This window comes from Urocitellus parryii, chromosome 11 (assembly GCF_045843805.1).
Source record: "Urocitellus parryii isolate mUroPar1 chromosome 11, mUroPar1.hap1, whole genome shotgun sequence".
Taxonomy (NCBI): Eukaryota; Metazoa; Chordata; class Mammalia; order Rodentia; family Sciuridae; genus Urocitellus; species Urocitellus parryii.
This window is the reverse complement of record NC_135541.1, coordinates 79,659,492-79,675,463: the sequence shown is the minus strand read 5'-3', so window position 1 is coordinate 79,675,463 and position 15,972 is coordinate 79,659,492. Positions and strand designations below refer to the sequence as shown.

The window sequence follows — 15,972 nt, the reverse complement described above, 5'->3', positions numbered from 1 at the left end:
CTGGCTACCTTAAAAATACTTTTAAAAATTATCTAGACAAAGTCTTATATTGACAAATGTAGCATATGCCTTTATGTGTTTATGTTCTTTTGAACATCCCCTAATAAAATTTTATAATTTGTCTACAGAAGTCTTAAGTCTATTATTTGATTATTTAGGCAATTTCAGTCTCTGATACTATTGTAAATAGTATATCCTGTTCAATCACAATTTCTAATCATTTGCCACTAGAATATAAAACTTTAATTTTACTTTTATACCTCAAGCTTTTATTCAGGAACCTTGACAATTTCTATAGGTATTTCCAATAATCTTTCTGGAGATTACATTTTTTTTTCAAAATAAAAATATTTTGGGCTGGGGATGCGGCTCAAGTGGTGGTGCGCTCGCCTGGCATGCTGGAGGCACTGGGTTTGATCCTCAGCACCACATTAAAAAAATAAAATAAAGATATTGGGTCCATCTAAAATTGAAAAAATAAAAAAAAATTTAAAAGTAGTCATCATTTGAAAATAATGCAAGTTTAAGTTTTCTATATTTTAGTATTCCTTTCTTCTACATTCTTTTATTCTCATTATATTTTACTCATGAGGATCTCCAATACAAATTTAATTAAACATGGTGATATCGGGCATGATTATTCTGATTTTAAAGTAAACATTTCTAGGGAGGAGCTATGCTAGCAAGAAGTCTGACTAGAAGCCCTACAATCCTTCCTCCCACAAAGATAACTCCCAAAATATGTAATGCATTTTGATGAGGGTAAGTGAAGCGAGCCTTAGAGCACATCTAAGGATCAGCAGAATCCAGATAGAGCATGGGAACCTGGGATGATTACACAGAGTATAGGACACACTTAGAGTCCTATACTCTGTCCCCCCATTCCTGGAACTGGGTGACCCCCAAGCTGCTGAGCTGCTGAGCCACTCCGCTCCCTAGAGAGGAGTTATTATATTTGTTTCCCTTCCCTTGGAAGTACAGCACTGTGGGAGTCCATCCTTGAACTGACTGAGTTTACTCCCTGGCTAGGTATGAGGTGCTCAGACACTTTTAATGTGGCAGAGCTCTCCGCACCCTTCTTGGGTTTGAGAGCTTTTCCTTGTGGAGGCGCGTCTCACCACTGCCCCCAAAGATCCAATCATCGAACCTGACCTTGCCACATTGCCCCCCCTTGACCTTCATTGGATAAAATTTTCCCCAGAATTTTTTGTTCCCCAATAAAAGCCCTATCCATAGCGTTCTCTCTCTCTCTCTCTGTCTCTCTCTCTCTCCTCTTCAGTAAAACCTCACTGCCCCCCTGGGGAGCTGGAGGCTGAGGGTTCAAGGAGCCATCCCAGAGCTGGTTTAAAGGTAAAATGGTGTCTGTGTCTTTAATTTAAACTCCCTGAGGATTTCCCCACATGACCAAACTGTTCACACCATCTGCACTGGCCTTGGACTAAATAGCACCACAAACTCTTCTTGCAATCACAGAATGAGAAAGGACCAACTCTTATGCAGATCAACTAGGAGTTCCTTTGAGTTTGTTGAGATGAAAAGTGCTTAGAACAGAACCTGACCTATTAAATTCTCAGTACACTTCACCATCACCTGGTTAAGATCAACATTTCTTATTGTGTACTATATATCCTGAGATAGTGGAACTGTGTGCCTTGCCAATGGTCTGATGGCTTTCCAATGGCCCTATTGATAGCCCATGGTCCTCATCCCTGTCACCTGCTCCTTCTCCCACATCCTTGGGCAGTGGTTTGCAGAAAGGTGCACACCAGCATCACTTGAGGTCATCATTTAATCTGACCTCCTTCTTCACCTGAGGCTGCTGGCCTCTCTTCCCTGGTTCCCAGGGAGTGCTTATGTGATTTGCTCTCCTGGACCCTTTCCCACATTGATAGAAGGGAGCTGAGCCACTGTGGTTGGACGGTAAACACCAGAACGTATTTACAGTCCTGCAGAACTTCTAGCAACATGAGGAGTGCAGGCTCTGCAGCCAGCTGCCTGGGTGCTGGCTCAGCTCCTGCTCCACTTCTGCCCTGGGCAAGTCCACTGCACTAGCCCTACCTGCCTTCCTCTGTCAAGACTGACTCCTATGTGGAGATATGTTGGCATGTGTTCTTAATGATCTACTAAGGAACAGGCTTAGAATTACTTGGTATGTAATAAGCAGTCAAAATGAAAAATTTTAATTTATCTTTTCTTAATATTCCTCATTAGGAGCTCTAGATCTTGGGATAGTAAAATTAATGGAAGCTAGCTGGGTTCAAATTCTGACTGAAGGACTCATTGGGAGCACAATTTGGAGCACGTTATTAAACTAAGATCAGCCTGTTAAGCTATAGGATTAATACTACCTACTTCATAACACACAGTTGTTACAGAAGTAAATGAAATAAATGGAATTACGCAAGTTGTATAATGCCTAGCATGGAATAAATAGGAATTACTAAACTTCAGTGCAGTGGTTTTTAGACTTTATGATTACTGACACCAGATTTAAGATCAAAGATATCATATAGGACCCTATTTTCATATATCAATTGGAATTTAGCTCTACTAGTATCTAGAACTTCAGTAGCTAGAAGTAGTTTTTTAAATCAGTGTTTATGAACTCTTACAACAAAAATATATTAGAAAAAATTGAGTGAAATATAGTTAAAAAAGTATATTCACATATGTATATTCAATAAAGGCAGACCACAGTCAAAAAAAGTTAGAAAATTCCTTATGAATTTCAAAAGTCTAGTTTGACCCCTGTTGAACAGTTAGTCAAGAAAGAACTTTCACTGTGTTAACACACACCTCACTTGGCTTTGTTTCATGGAAGAATTTCCAGTCTGATATTTTAGTGCTGTGCTATTATGCATTAGATGAACTAGTTTTCCTGGTTGGTTTTCTATTTGTAACATTCAATTGATAATCAACCCAGATTTGTATACAAGATTTGGGACTTTTAAACTCATTACGATGCCTGTTTGCATATACACAGCAAAGAGGCTATTTTCCAAATGATGTTATTTTGCCAACATCATGAATGAGATGCTGCTGATTTGACTGCCTTGTTAAGAAGGTCCTTTTTTTTTTTTTTTTTTTTTTTTGGTTTCAGGATGTCCTCTTGTAGGTCACAATTTGCTAAGTGTTTTTTTTTTTTTTTTTTAACATGTATGGTGTTTAATTTTATTGAATATTCTTTAACACATCCATAATACCAGTATCTTGATGTGATGCTTCCTTTTTATCAGTGTTGTCCAATAGACCTTTCTGCCATGACAGAAATGTACAGTATCTGCACTGTACTGTCAGGTATGATAGCCACCAGCCCATGAGCCCATGTGGTTACTGAGTTCTTGAAATAAGTGGTGGGACTGAGATACTGAAATTTGATTTTGTAGAATTTTAATTAATTTAAATAGTCATACAAGGGCTTTGGTTCCTGTATTGAATAACTAATATGTAGGTTAGCAGAAGACCTTTTAATTGGTGTTCATTATAATTTTCTCTTCCTGATCTTTTTCCTTGCCTGCCTTCCTTTCTTTGTTCCTTCCTTCCTTCCATTCCTTTTTCCTCCCTCTCTCCATCACTTTTCCCTTTCTCTTTCTCCCTTTCTCTTCTTCCCCGATTCCTTCCTTCCTTCCTCCCTCCCTCCCTCCCTTCCTTCCTTCCTTCCTTCCTTCCTTCCTTCCTTCCTTCCTTCCTTCCTTCCTCCTCTCTAGCACTGGAGCTCAATCCCAGGGCCTCAGCATGCAAGGAGAGTTCTCTACCACTGAAACACATCCCAGCCTTCAGGAGAGTTTTCAATTAAAGTCTTCTGAAAGAAAGCTGGGTGCACAAATATAATAATTACAATTTTAGAAATGGGAGGTCCATGCCTTTAATCCCAGTGGCTTGGGAGTGTGAGGCAGGAGGATCATAAGCTCAAAGCCAGTCTCAATAAATTAGTGAGATCCTGTCTCAAAAAATAAGATCTCTGAATGTGACTCAGCAGTTAAGCTCCCCAGGGTTCACTCTGCAGTTCCAAGGGGAAGATAAGAATTTTACAAATGGAAAATAACATTTTTGAAATAATACAAGTTATATAATTTTAGCTTCAATTTAAAAGTTTACTCAGACTTTACTTACAGGACTTTCTGCTATCTTTTCTTGAAAACATGGTACTTAAACAAATCTGACTTTGTCAAATGTGAAAATAGAATCCACTGAGAGTTAGCTGCCAATTCCTGATAGTATTGAGTTGTAAGTTCCACAAATACAGAAAGGTTTTTTGTTTGTTTTTAGTACAGGAAATTGAACGCAGAGCCTCGCACATGTTAGGCAAGCACTTAACTGTGAGCTTTATCCCAGCCCAGAAAGTGTTTTTAAAGATTGTCTTGTCTCTGTTATCTAGCATGGTGATAGTATATAATAAATTGTCATTAAATGTTTGTTTAATTATTGTAATTATATATCAACAACCTAAAGCTTTAAACTACACAAAAGTCCTTAAATCCTACAATCCAATAGTGAAATCAGTTCATGTTAGTAGCAAGATGGAGATGGGAACCAGGGCCACAGTGCAGTGATCCCTGGCTGGTAGTTGAAATCTCAGGATGCAAGCTGCATCAGCACAGGGCACTGCCATGTGTATGTACACATATTTGGAAACAGCCCACTAGACTCAAGGTCTATTTACCCTACAGTCTTAGGTTCAGAGTTAGAAAGGACTTTCCACATGATTTAAACCAACATTATTTCCCCAGAAGGATTTCTCTTTACAGTGTATTAAACATGGTTGCTATGGTCTGAATATGTTCTTCCCAAATGTATATGTTGTGACAATCACTATTGTGACAGCAGCAAAAGGGACAATGAGACTTACTATACTCTCAAAATCAACTTAAATAAATTATTTCTCAATTTTAATGATATATACGTTTTCACTGGTTGATAGTACAGGTAGAAAAAGTATGTAATGTGATTTGTAAGTCAAAACATGTGATTAGGTCATGGGGCTCTATATTTTTTAACAGAATGAATGCCCTTATATAAGAGGCTTCACACATCATTCACATCCCTTTCCCCTCCTCTGCTTTCTGTCAACTGATGACACAGCAAATGCACGCCACCTTGGACAATGTGAATATACTTAGTGTTACTTAACTGTACACTTCAAAATGGTCTAAATGGCAAAATGTAAGTGTATTTTACAATAAAAACATCGAAAGATGCATTTTCTATTGTTTAGTGTTTCCTGCTATTATATAGTAATCACATTCATTAAGAGCACTAACCAGCCAGGCACAGTGGCTCATGCCTGTAATCCCACTGGGAGGCTGAGGCAGGAGAATTGCAAGTTCAAAGCCAGCCTCAGCAAAAGCAAGGTGCTAATAAATTCAGAGAGACCCTACTCTAAATAAAAAACAAAATAGGGTTGTGGATGTGGCTCTCTGGTACCCCCCCCAAAAAAAGAAGCACTAATCAAAATTTCACAACCCTATATTTGAGATTCAATTCTGCTTGCTGCATCTCTGAAAACTAAAAGCATGTCACTTAGCTAAGCCTCAGTTTCCTCATCTGTAACACAGGAATTATAAAATGCTTACTTACCCATTAGAGGTTGCTGTGAAATTTCAACTTGGTAAGGTCTAAATACACAAAGCTCAATAAATGTTAGCTCTGATTTTATTTTTAAGTTTTCAAACCAATATGATTCTTGTACTTTGTATAAGGAAGGCTAAAAAATGGCTTTTTTTAGCATTAAAAAGGCCATTTGTTCATTTCTCCTTAGTCCTTCATGTTATGGAGAACTATAAGACAACATGCCCTAAAACCCATTTCATATTATAGTCAAGTGGTGAGCCCATGTGTTGACCACTGAGTCAATAGTTAATAATCTTAAAGTATCATATTCCAAGAGGCAACAATTTCAGAGAAGCCACAATAACTAATTGTACTTGAAATAATTTACATATAATAATGTGTGTATAAACCTGTACATATAATTTTTATCAAGTATAATATGATCATACAAAAACATTGACTCACAATATAGTCACACATACCAAAGAAGGCTATTTTATTTTTGTCCCTTTTACATCATATTTTAGGCAAGATGATGAAACCCAGAAAATAACAGGAATGGACTAGTTAATAAAAACTGGGTATTTTATAAGTGAAACACATTCAGTCATCTACATCTCTCAAATTGCAAACAATGTGACTTACTATACTCTCAAAATGAACTTAAATAAATTATTGCTCAATTCTAATGACATATACGTTTTCACTGGTTGATAGTCCAGGTAGAAAAAGTATGTAAAGTGATTTATAAGTCAAAACATTTCATACAAAAGGATTTTTTGGGGGGTTACTGGAAACTGAAACTAAGGGACACTCAACCATTGAGCCGCATCCCCTGTCTTATTCTGAATTTTATTTAAAGACAGGGTTGCTAAGAGTTTTGCCACTGCTAAGGCTGACTTTCTGCTTGAGATCCACCTGTCTCAGCCTCCCAAGCTACTGGGATTAAAGGCATACATCCAAAGGAATGGTTTTAACCAAACCCTCATAATGTCAAGAGAAAATGCATTGAAATTAAAAATATCTGAAGCAAGCATTTTTAAAGACCATTATAAAAAATACAAAAAAGATTAAAAATGTCATAAAATAAAATTTTATACAGATAAAGGTAAGAGGTTAAAAACTATCAAATGTATTAAAATCATCTAAAGTCAAATAAGACATAATTTATCTATATAATTTAAATTATAATATTATATAAATATATTGCATATTATATAATACATATATAATATAAATTAAATACAATATATTTATATAACATTCTAATTTATATTATATAATACATTTATTTTATAATATATACATATAATAAAAATAAATAAATTATATATATAAATTGTATGTATATTAATATATAAATATATTATATATTCATATTATATATTCAGAATATATTATATATAATTTATATAATATATTTACATAACAAGCTTATATATTTATATATAAATTATATATATTAATATATAAATATATAAGTATATATATTGTATAAATTATATATATTACATATCAAAATGTTTATGATTTATATGTATTTAATATAAATTATATATAATATATGAAATACATATATTATATACATATAATAAAATAATATATAAATTAAATATATAAATATTATTTTATTATATATAACATATTTATTATATATCATATAATATATTTAGATTTATATTAATTTACATTATATTGCATATCATTGTAATGTAATTATATAATAATACAATTTCTATTATTAATAAGATAATAATACAATTATTATATTAGTATAATTAATATTAATATAATATATAAAACATGGATTATATTATAATTATATATAAACAACTTATATCATATAGATATATGTAAATCTATAATATGTAGTATATAATATATAATACATAATATATAATATATAAATATATTATAATTTAAATTATATAGTTTAGTTATTTGGCTTTAGATGGTTTTAATGCTTCTGATAGTGTTTTATCCCTTAGCTTTATCTGTACAAATTTTTATTTTATGACAGTTCCAAACTTTTAGTATTTTTTTTTAAATAACAAACATTTTTTGGTGTCACTTATAGTAGAAAAAAGTTCCTACACCAGGTGTGCATGACCCAATCGTTAAATAGAACATTTCTGAGGTGAACACACATCCTGACCCACATTTTTATATCCAGTTTTTAAGATAGCCAATTCCTCCTCTTTCTCTCTCTTCCCCAAAACATGTGAGCAACTTCTAATGGAAAGCAGTAAACAGCCACTTGGACTATAGCATTTTCAACTCCACTCTGAGGTGAAGATTCCAATTACATTCAAGACTTAAGTTCTCTCAGTTTTCTCCTAATGAAAGTTCCAAGTCCAGTATTTACAATATTGCAGCACTACCAGATCAGTGTCTTCAACTCCTCTCTTTCTGCTGTATCCTCTTCACCAGTTGGGGGAGGGCCTACACTTTCATTGAGTTTGCTGATAATTGGCTGAACAATTTCTTCTAGTTCCTTCTTTTTAGTTTTGAAGTCTTCAATGTCAGCTTCTTGGTGGCTTTCCAGCCATTCAATCTTTTCCTCTACAGCTTTTTCCATGGTCTCCTTATCTTCAGAGGAAAGCTTGCCTCCCAACTTTTCTTTATCTCCAATCTGATACTTTAGAGAGTAGGCGTAGCTTTCCAACTCATTCCTAGTATCAATGCACTCCTTGAGTCTTTTGTCTTCCTCAGCAAACTTCTCAACATCGTTAACCATCTTTTCAATTTCTTCAGGTGTCAGGCAATTTTGGTCATTGGTAATTGTAATCTTATTTTTGTTCTCTTTACCTTTGTCTTCAGCTGTTGCCCAAAGAATAACATTCACATCTATCTCAAAAGTGACTTCAATCTGGGGGACCCCACAGGAGGAATTCCAGTGAGATCAAATGTACCTGGAAGGTGGTTGTCTTTTTTCAGGGGTTCTTTATCTTCATAGACCTTGATTGGAATAGTAGGTTGATTATCAGGAGCTGTAGAAAAGATCTGAGACTTCTTGGTGGGTACCACAGTGTTCCTTGGTATCAGTTTGGTCAAGACACCTCCCACAGTTTCTATACCAAGTGTCAGGGGACATACATCAAGCAGTACTAGGTCACCTGTATCTTGATCATCAGAGAGTACACCAGCCTGGACAGTGTCACCATATGCAACAGCCTCATCTGGGTTTATGCCACAGGATGGATCCTTGCCATTGAAGAACTTTTTAACAAGTTGCTGAATCTTTGGAATTTGAGTAGAGCCACCAACAAGAACAATCTCATCAATATCAGACTTCTTCAAGTCAGAATCCTCCAGTACTTTCTGAATAGGCTTCATGGTAGACCAGAACAGGTCCATGTTTTCTCTTCAAATTTTGCCTGAGTCAGGGTTTCAGAAAAGTCTTCTCCTTCATAGAAGGACTCAATTTTAATTCTTGTTTAATGTTGAGCAGACAGGGCCCACTTGGCCTTTTCTACTTCATGCTGGAGTTTCTGCACAGCTCTGTTTTCTTTCCTAACATCTTTGCCTGTCTTCTTTTTGTACAGCCTGATGAAATGTTCCATAACACACTGGTCAAAGTCTTCTCCACCCGGATGAGTATCTCTATTGTTGGCCATGACTTCGAAGACATCAAATTGTCAATGGGGAGAAGAGACACATAGAAGGTTCCACCACCCAGATCAAACACCAGGATGTTCTTCTCTCCCTCCATCTTATCCAGGCCATAAGCAATAGCAGCTGCTGTAGGCTCATTGATGATTCTCATAATATTCAGGCCAGCAATAGTTCCAGCATTTTTGGTTGCTTGCCAGTGGCATCATTAAAATAGGCTGATACAGTAACAACTGCATAGGTAACCTTCTTTCCCAAATAAGCCTCAGCAGTCTCTTTCATTTTAGTGAGAATCATAGCAGAGATTTCTTCTGGAGCAAATTTCTTAGTTTGCCCAGCTCCAATATCAACCTAAATGTATGGTTTATGTTTACGTTTCTCTTCAAACATTTTGAAAGGCAAGAACTTGATGTCTTGCTGCACAGAAGGGTCATTCCCAGTGCTGCCAATGAGCCGCTGGTCATCAAAGACCGTGTTCTCAGGATTGGAGGTGAGCTGATTCTTGACTGTATCACGGATCAGACATTCTTCTTTAGGGGTGAAGGCCACATAATATGGCCTGATGCACTTGCCCTAATCTTTGGAGATGATCTCCAGTGCCCATTATTGAACACCCTGATGCAGGAGTAAGTGGTCCCCAGGTCGATGCCGACCACAGTACCCATGTCCTTTTCTTGTCATCCTCCTCAGCCGTGTTGCACAGAGCAGCAGCAGAACCGCGGCCACCAGAGAGAGCTTCATCTTGCCGTAGCTGTTGGTCACTTGCTCTCCTCATCAGACAGCCAGAAGTCGCAGGCAATCCAGGAACAGGCCGCAGCTGAGAGCAGTGAGGTTACAGGTCTCTTACACTTGAGATGCCTCAACTCTGTCCGTCTGTGTTGTCTCTGCCAATGTCTCAAACTTTTTAGTATTGAAGTGCCTTTTCTTTCTACAATTGTATTAATTACCGTATGTAAAAATTGACAAGTAGAATGCTAGTAAACACAGATTCACAAGCTTTTAGGCCACTATGTAAATATTTAAAAAGTTAAGTGAATTGCCAATGCTTCCATACATGCTATAACAACACAAGTGGTCAAAGATGCACTAGAACATGTGGGAAAAAACATATCCATACCTAATCAAGATTTTTTAGGCACTTGCATTCAGAAGCATTTTATGAATCAGCACCAGGTTTGCTCCAAAATAAAGCTCATTTTCCCCTACTGACCCTGTTTGTTGAGAACAATATTATACATTAAAGATGCATTTACATGAATCATTTTATAGAGAAAATTATTTTAAATTTAAAATTATAATACTTATTTTATGCATAACTTCAAAAACACAGAATTTAAAGGCAATGCCAGTGAGCACTATCATTCTATATGACTAAAACACTATCATTCTATATGACTAGCAAACACAATACAAGGCCAAAAGGCAAAATATACACTTTAGCAATCCTATACAAATGGGGTTCTGTTACAACATTCTTCCATAAAATAAACACAATACATAAAAACGAAACAAGAAAATGAAAAACTGAATTTTGACAACCTACACAAAATGCGGCATTTCAAATTCAAGGTCTTGTAACTCTTCCATTTGTTTGAGCCTGAGTCCCTGGCATATTGGATTCATGTCAGGCAGGCAGAGCTCCTCAGAGTTCTCTTTAGGCTCAGCAGCTGGTTTCAAAGCATAAGCTGATGTGCTGTCTGCCTCTGGAACAGATTTCTCCACATGATTCAGGGGAGTAAGAGCTGTGCTAGGAGGCACTGCTGCTGAAGGTGAAGCTGGTCTCTCCTCAGTCCCCCTGACTTTGCTGGTCGGGGTAGGTGGTTTGTAAAATGTCCCGAGATGGGGCTGCAGTATTCTGGGTGCTCTTGCAGGAGCAAGACGGTGAGAATGAGAGGACAGTCTCACTGGTGCCTCTCTTGCTGAACTGGCTGGCATGTTGGGCTGTGTGGCACTGTTGGAATGGTCACCACTAACCTTGATGCTCATTGTCACTTTTTCCTGGAGTACACTTGGCACAATCACTGCACTCATGCCAGTTAAGTTCTTTAGTTCACATTGTTGTTCCTGAGTTTTTTGTGGAATCTGCTGATCAAAACCATTAATTTGGGAGCCAACAGTAGTAGAGGTATCTTTTCTATTAAGTCCTTCAAAGGGAAGATTCTGGCAAAACTTGTGTGAATTGACATTTCCCACATTTCTGCTGTTTTTCTCATTAGGAGAGCTTGCAAGATGGAACCTATCTATAGGCAAACAGAAACATCTGATCTTGGGGCTTGGCATAGGCCTCTGTATATCATTCATTGTCACGTCAGATTTCAGACTAAGTGGTTTCATGGTTTTACACATATTGTCCATCTTTTGTGATGATGATTCAAGTTCTTTGTGATCTGAAAAAGAAGAGATTTTTTTTAACTTCATGAAGCTTGGTTAATAAGGAAGTGTGGTTATTTATGAATGAGCATTCTCTCAAACAACAGAGTCTTACATATCTTTTCCAACATTATTTTCTCAGTCATCTATGCAGAAGAATTAAAAATCCATACAATATTAAAGGCACATTTTTAATTAAAGCATTACTTTTTAAAATTTATCTTAATAGAACAAATAGTCACAAAGCACATAAAATTTAAAAAACTTCCTATAGTAACTTGTTTTAATATGCTACCCATGAATGAATATTTTCTGTGTAAAGACTTTCCTGATTTCAACAGGCAGACAATGGTAACTCTAGAACAGTAACACTATTCTGTACACCAACAAATGCCATGTCCTGAATCCCAAGGACTTTGCCTGTCACTTAATCTTCTTTCCAGCTACATTCTGTCCATACTGAGGACAACACACCAGAGAGTGCTTGGATGCTGTCCCAGCTGATCCACTAATACATGGCAACATCCTCTGGACAAAGTAAGGTTGAAGAGCTGTCAAAATTGCCATTGTGCTACTGGTCCTGGAGACTCCAGAATTACCTCCTTCTCTTTATCCCCTAGGCTGGTCCCAAGGTCCCTGTTTTCTCACCTAGAACCCTAGCATCTCCCACTCTGTCTTTGCTGCATGTACCCCAGAAGCTCCTTTTGCTAGAAAAGTGCAGCCATCTGGCCATGATCCTTGTCTCCCTGCTGAGAAACATCAGACAACTGTGTGCCTTGCCACTGGTCTGATGGCTTTCCAACAGCCCTGTTCATAGCCCACAGTACTTATCCCTGCCACCTGATCCTTCTCCCATATCCTTGGGCAGTGGTTTGCAGACAGGTGCACAGCAGCATCACTTGATGATGATCGCGGATCATCATCTCATCTGACCTCCTTCTTCACCTGAGGCTGCTGGCCTCTCTTCTCTGGTTCCCAGGCAGTGCTCATGTGATTTGCTGTCCTGGACCCGTCTCCACATTGATAGAAGGGAACTGAGCCATTGTGGTTGGATGGCAACCACCAGAACATATTTACAGTCCTGCAGAACTTCTAGCACGATGAGGAGTGCAGGCTCTTGTTAGGAGCCACAGCAAAAATATTGATACAGGCACCTTTGGATTTTATGACTGCCAGCCAGCAATTCACATTCATATGGTAATTGGACTCATGCTGTCTAGCTGGGCCCATTTTCAGGACTCAGGTTACTCATGTCACTCTTGTAATGGGAGAGTTCCCATTGGTTGGGAAAGGATGGTAGGAGGGTGTTCCGGGGGAAGGGGAAACCCCCCGGCTCAGGTAGAACACACACGTGGCGGACCCACCTGTTAGGGGACGCACACGGCCTCTCTCTAAATAAAACTTTGTCTCAGTTTGACTGGCTTGTGTTTTTGTGCCCAACCGGGTTGCAAGATTGCAAGCCCGCGTGCACTGACAGCTCAGCAGGGAGTCGCTCAGCAGGGGTGCCGCAGGCAGTGCTCGGCAGCAGGAGCGGGACTCAGCCGGCCCGGGGCCGGGCAGTTTGCGGCATTTTGGTGGCCCTGTACCGGGAACGCCCAAAATTTAAAGGTGAGTAATATCGCTCGCCCCTAAGGAAAGGCGACAGAATGGGTATTTCTGTTTTGATTTATTCTGCTCTTATTTCAGGCTCTCTAGCCTTACAATTTTTTCAGACGAGTTGGGATAAATGGTTAACTCAAGGTTTGAAGTTATTCGGCCCTGAGAGAGAGAAAATTGACATAATCATTTTCCTCCTCTCCGTTTCTGTTTCATTCTGTTTTGGCTTTCTTCTATCCTATCTTATTGGGTTACGTTACCTTTATAGTAGATTAGAATCTAGTAAAAAACAAACCGAAAAACTGTTAAGTAAATTGTTAGAGGTCCAGGCCATGGCAGAAAACATATTAAGTCAAGCAAAACAAAAGGTCTCTCAAGCTAGTCAGATAGAAGAAAATTTGAACAAGGCAAGCTCAGGGAAAAAACGGTCGTCAGATAGGGAGGCTGCTACTAACTCCGTTCCACCACCAGAGGGCATAATTCAACCAACAGCTTTACCTGCCTCCATAGATGATGAACGGAATCCTGAGGCGGGACCCCAAAAACTAGCATGCCCTGTAGTTGAGCAGGGAGAAGAAAGAGAACGAGTTTACCGTGCCTTAGATTTCAAAATAATAAAGCAATTAAAGGAAGCTGTAGCAGCCTACGGCCCGGCCGCTCCCTTCACAGTCAGTATGGTCGAATCTATTACCGGCTGGAATTTAACACCAGCAGATTGGGCTAACGTGTGTAATTCTGTGCTAAATAGAGGACAGTATTTATTATGGAAAATTGCCAATGAGGAATTTTGCAAGGAGACAGCTAGGCGAAATGCAGAAGCAGGTTACCCTGAACGAGACCTGAAAATGTTACTGGGAAAAGAGGAATTTCAAGGGCAGATGCAACAGCTCAGATATGATCCTGGCGTATACGCTCAGGTCGCTATAAATGCAATTAAGGCATGGAAAACTTTAAAGGGACAAGGGGATTTTCAAGGTCAACTATCTAAGATAATACAAGGAGTTAATGAGCCCTACGCTGACTTTGTAGCTAGACTTATTGAAGCAGCCTCTGAGACATTTGAAAATACAGAACAGGCAATGCCATTTATAAAACAGCTGGCTTACGATCAAGCAAATCGTTGCTGCAAAGAGGTCATTAGACCGTGGAAACAGGAAGATTTAAACACATATATTAAATTATGTAGAGACATTAATGAACAAGGACAAGTCATGGCAGCTGATGTAAAACAGGCTTTAAGTACCAAGCCAAAAACATGCTATAATTGCAATCAAGAAGGGCATTTTAAAAGAAATTGCCCCATAGGAGGAGAGTTTAACAAAGCTAGATATCAAAAGAGTAGAATCCCGGGTATTTGCCCACGATGCCATAGAGGGAGACATTGGGCTAATGAATGCCATTCTCAAACCACCATAGAGGGTATTCCGTTATCAAAAAATGGACAAAGACCAAGTGTCTACCCACGATATCGTGGAGAAAGGCATCAGGCCCCTTTGTCAAAAAACGAATTGGAGGGCCCAATGCCCCGGGGCCCAAAACCACAAATATACGGGGCAATGGAGGAACCCAGCAGCACCATCAAGGTGGTGCCCAGGACGCATTATCCATCAGATCCCTCATCAGACAGACTAGAGGGAGCGCAGGGTTGGACATCTGTGCCTCTGCCAGAGCAGTATTAACTCCAGAGATGGGAGTTCAAATCATTCCCACAGGAGTAAAAGGACCTCTTCCCCAGGGAACAGTAGGCTTATTATTAGGACGCAGTTCTTCTACACTTAAAGGACTTATGATAAGTCCTGGGGTAATTGATCCCGATTATGAGGGTGAAATAAAAATCATAGCTAGTTCTCCAAGAGGTATATCAGTAATTTCATCAGGAGATAGAATAGCACAGTTATTAATAATACCAAGCCTACATGATAAATTTTCCAGTTGTAATGTAGAAAGAGGTTCCAAGGGATTAGGCTCCACAGGTGTAGATTGGGCTATGCTATCTTTAAATTTAGATTCTCGCCCTATGCTAAAATTAAATATTCAAGGACATGATTTTAATGGACTGCTGGACACAGGCGCTGACCTCAGCATCATATCTCGCCAGGAATGGCCTAAACATTGGCCATTACAGCAAGTGACCCAAACGCTTAGAGGCCTAGGAGTGGCAACTAATCCCCATAGAAGTGCAATGGTATTAGATTGGAGGGATCCTGAAGGATGTGAAGGAACTATACAGCCCTATGTATTGGACCATCTCCCCATAAATTTATGGGGACGAGACGTCCTAGATCAATTAGGATTGACATTAACAAATAACGTCAATCCTAACGCGCCCACTACTAGGGCAAAACAAGGCTTTAGAAAAGAAAAGAGATTAAGAGATCAAGAACAAGATATAACAGCACCAATTCAAGTAGATCAAGAGATAGATAAACATGGATTCGGTTTTCAAAAAGGGCCACTGAGACAATCAAAATTACTTGGAAATCAGAAAGACCAGTGTGGGTTCCTCAGTGGCCCCTAACTAAAGAAAAGATACAAGTAGCCCATGATCTGGTCAAACAGCAATTAGCGGAAGGACATATACAACCTTCCGTATCTCCCCATAATACTCCCATTTTTGTTATTAAAAAGAAATCTGGTAAATGGAGATTATTACAAGATTTAAGAGCCATCAATAATGAGATGGTTATTATGGGACCTGCTCAATCAGGGATTCCCCAATTGTCTGCTCTACCAAAAACCTGGCATGTTCTAGCTATAGATATTAAAGATTGTTTCTTCTCAATTCCAATTCATCCCGAGGATAGTCCGCATTTTGCATTTACTATCCCTGCACTGAATCATGAA

The 15,972-nt window shown here is 38.4% G+C and overlaps 1 protein-coding gene and 1 pseudogene across 1 annotated transcript in view; both read right to left on the bottom strand.

Annotated features, from left to right (window-relative positions):
• Nucleotides 1–7,927: 7,927 nt before the first annotated feature.
• On the bottom strand, nt 7,928–9,903 carry LOC113178088 (endoplasmic reticulum chaperone BiP pseudogene; annotated as a pseudogene).
• Nucleotides 9,904–10,632: 729 nt separating this feature from the next.
• LOC144249266 (rho GTPase-activating protein 29-like) overlaps nt 10,633–15,972 on the bottom strand; it is a 31,293-nt gene continuing 25,953 nt past the window's right edge. Inside the window, 1 exon segment of the mRNA XM_077791557.1 lies at nt 10,633–11,549. Within this exon segment, the coding sequence (XP_077647683.1) occupies nt 10,702–11,549 (848 nt within the window). The 3' untranslated portion in view covers nt 10,633–10,701.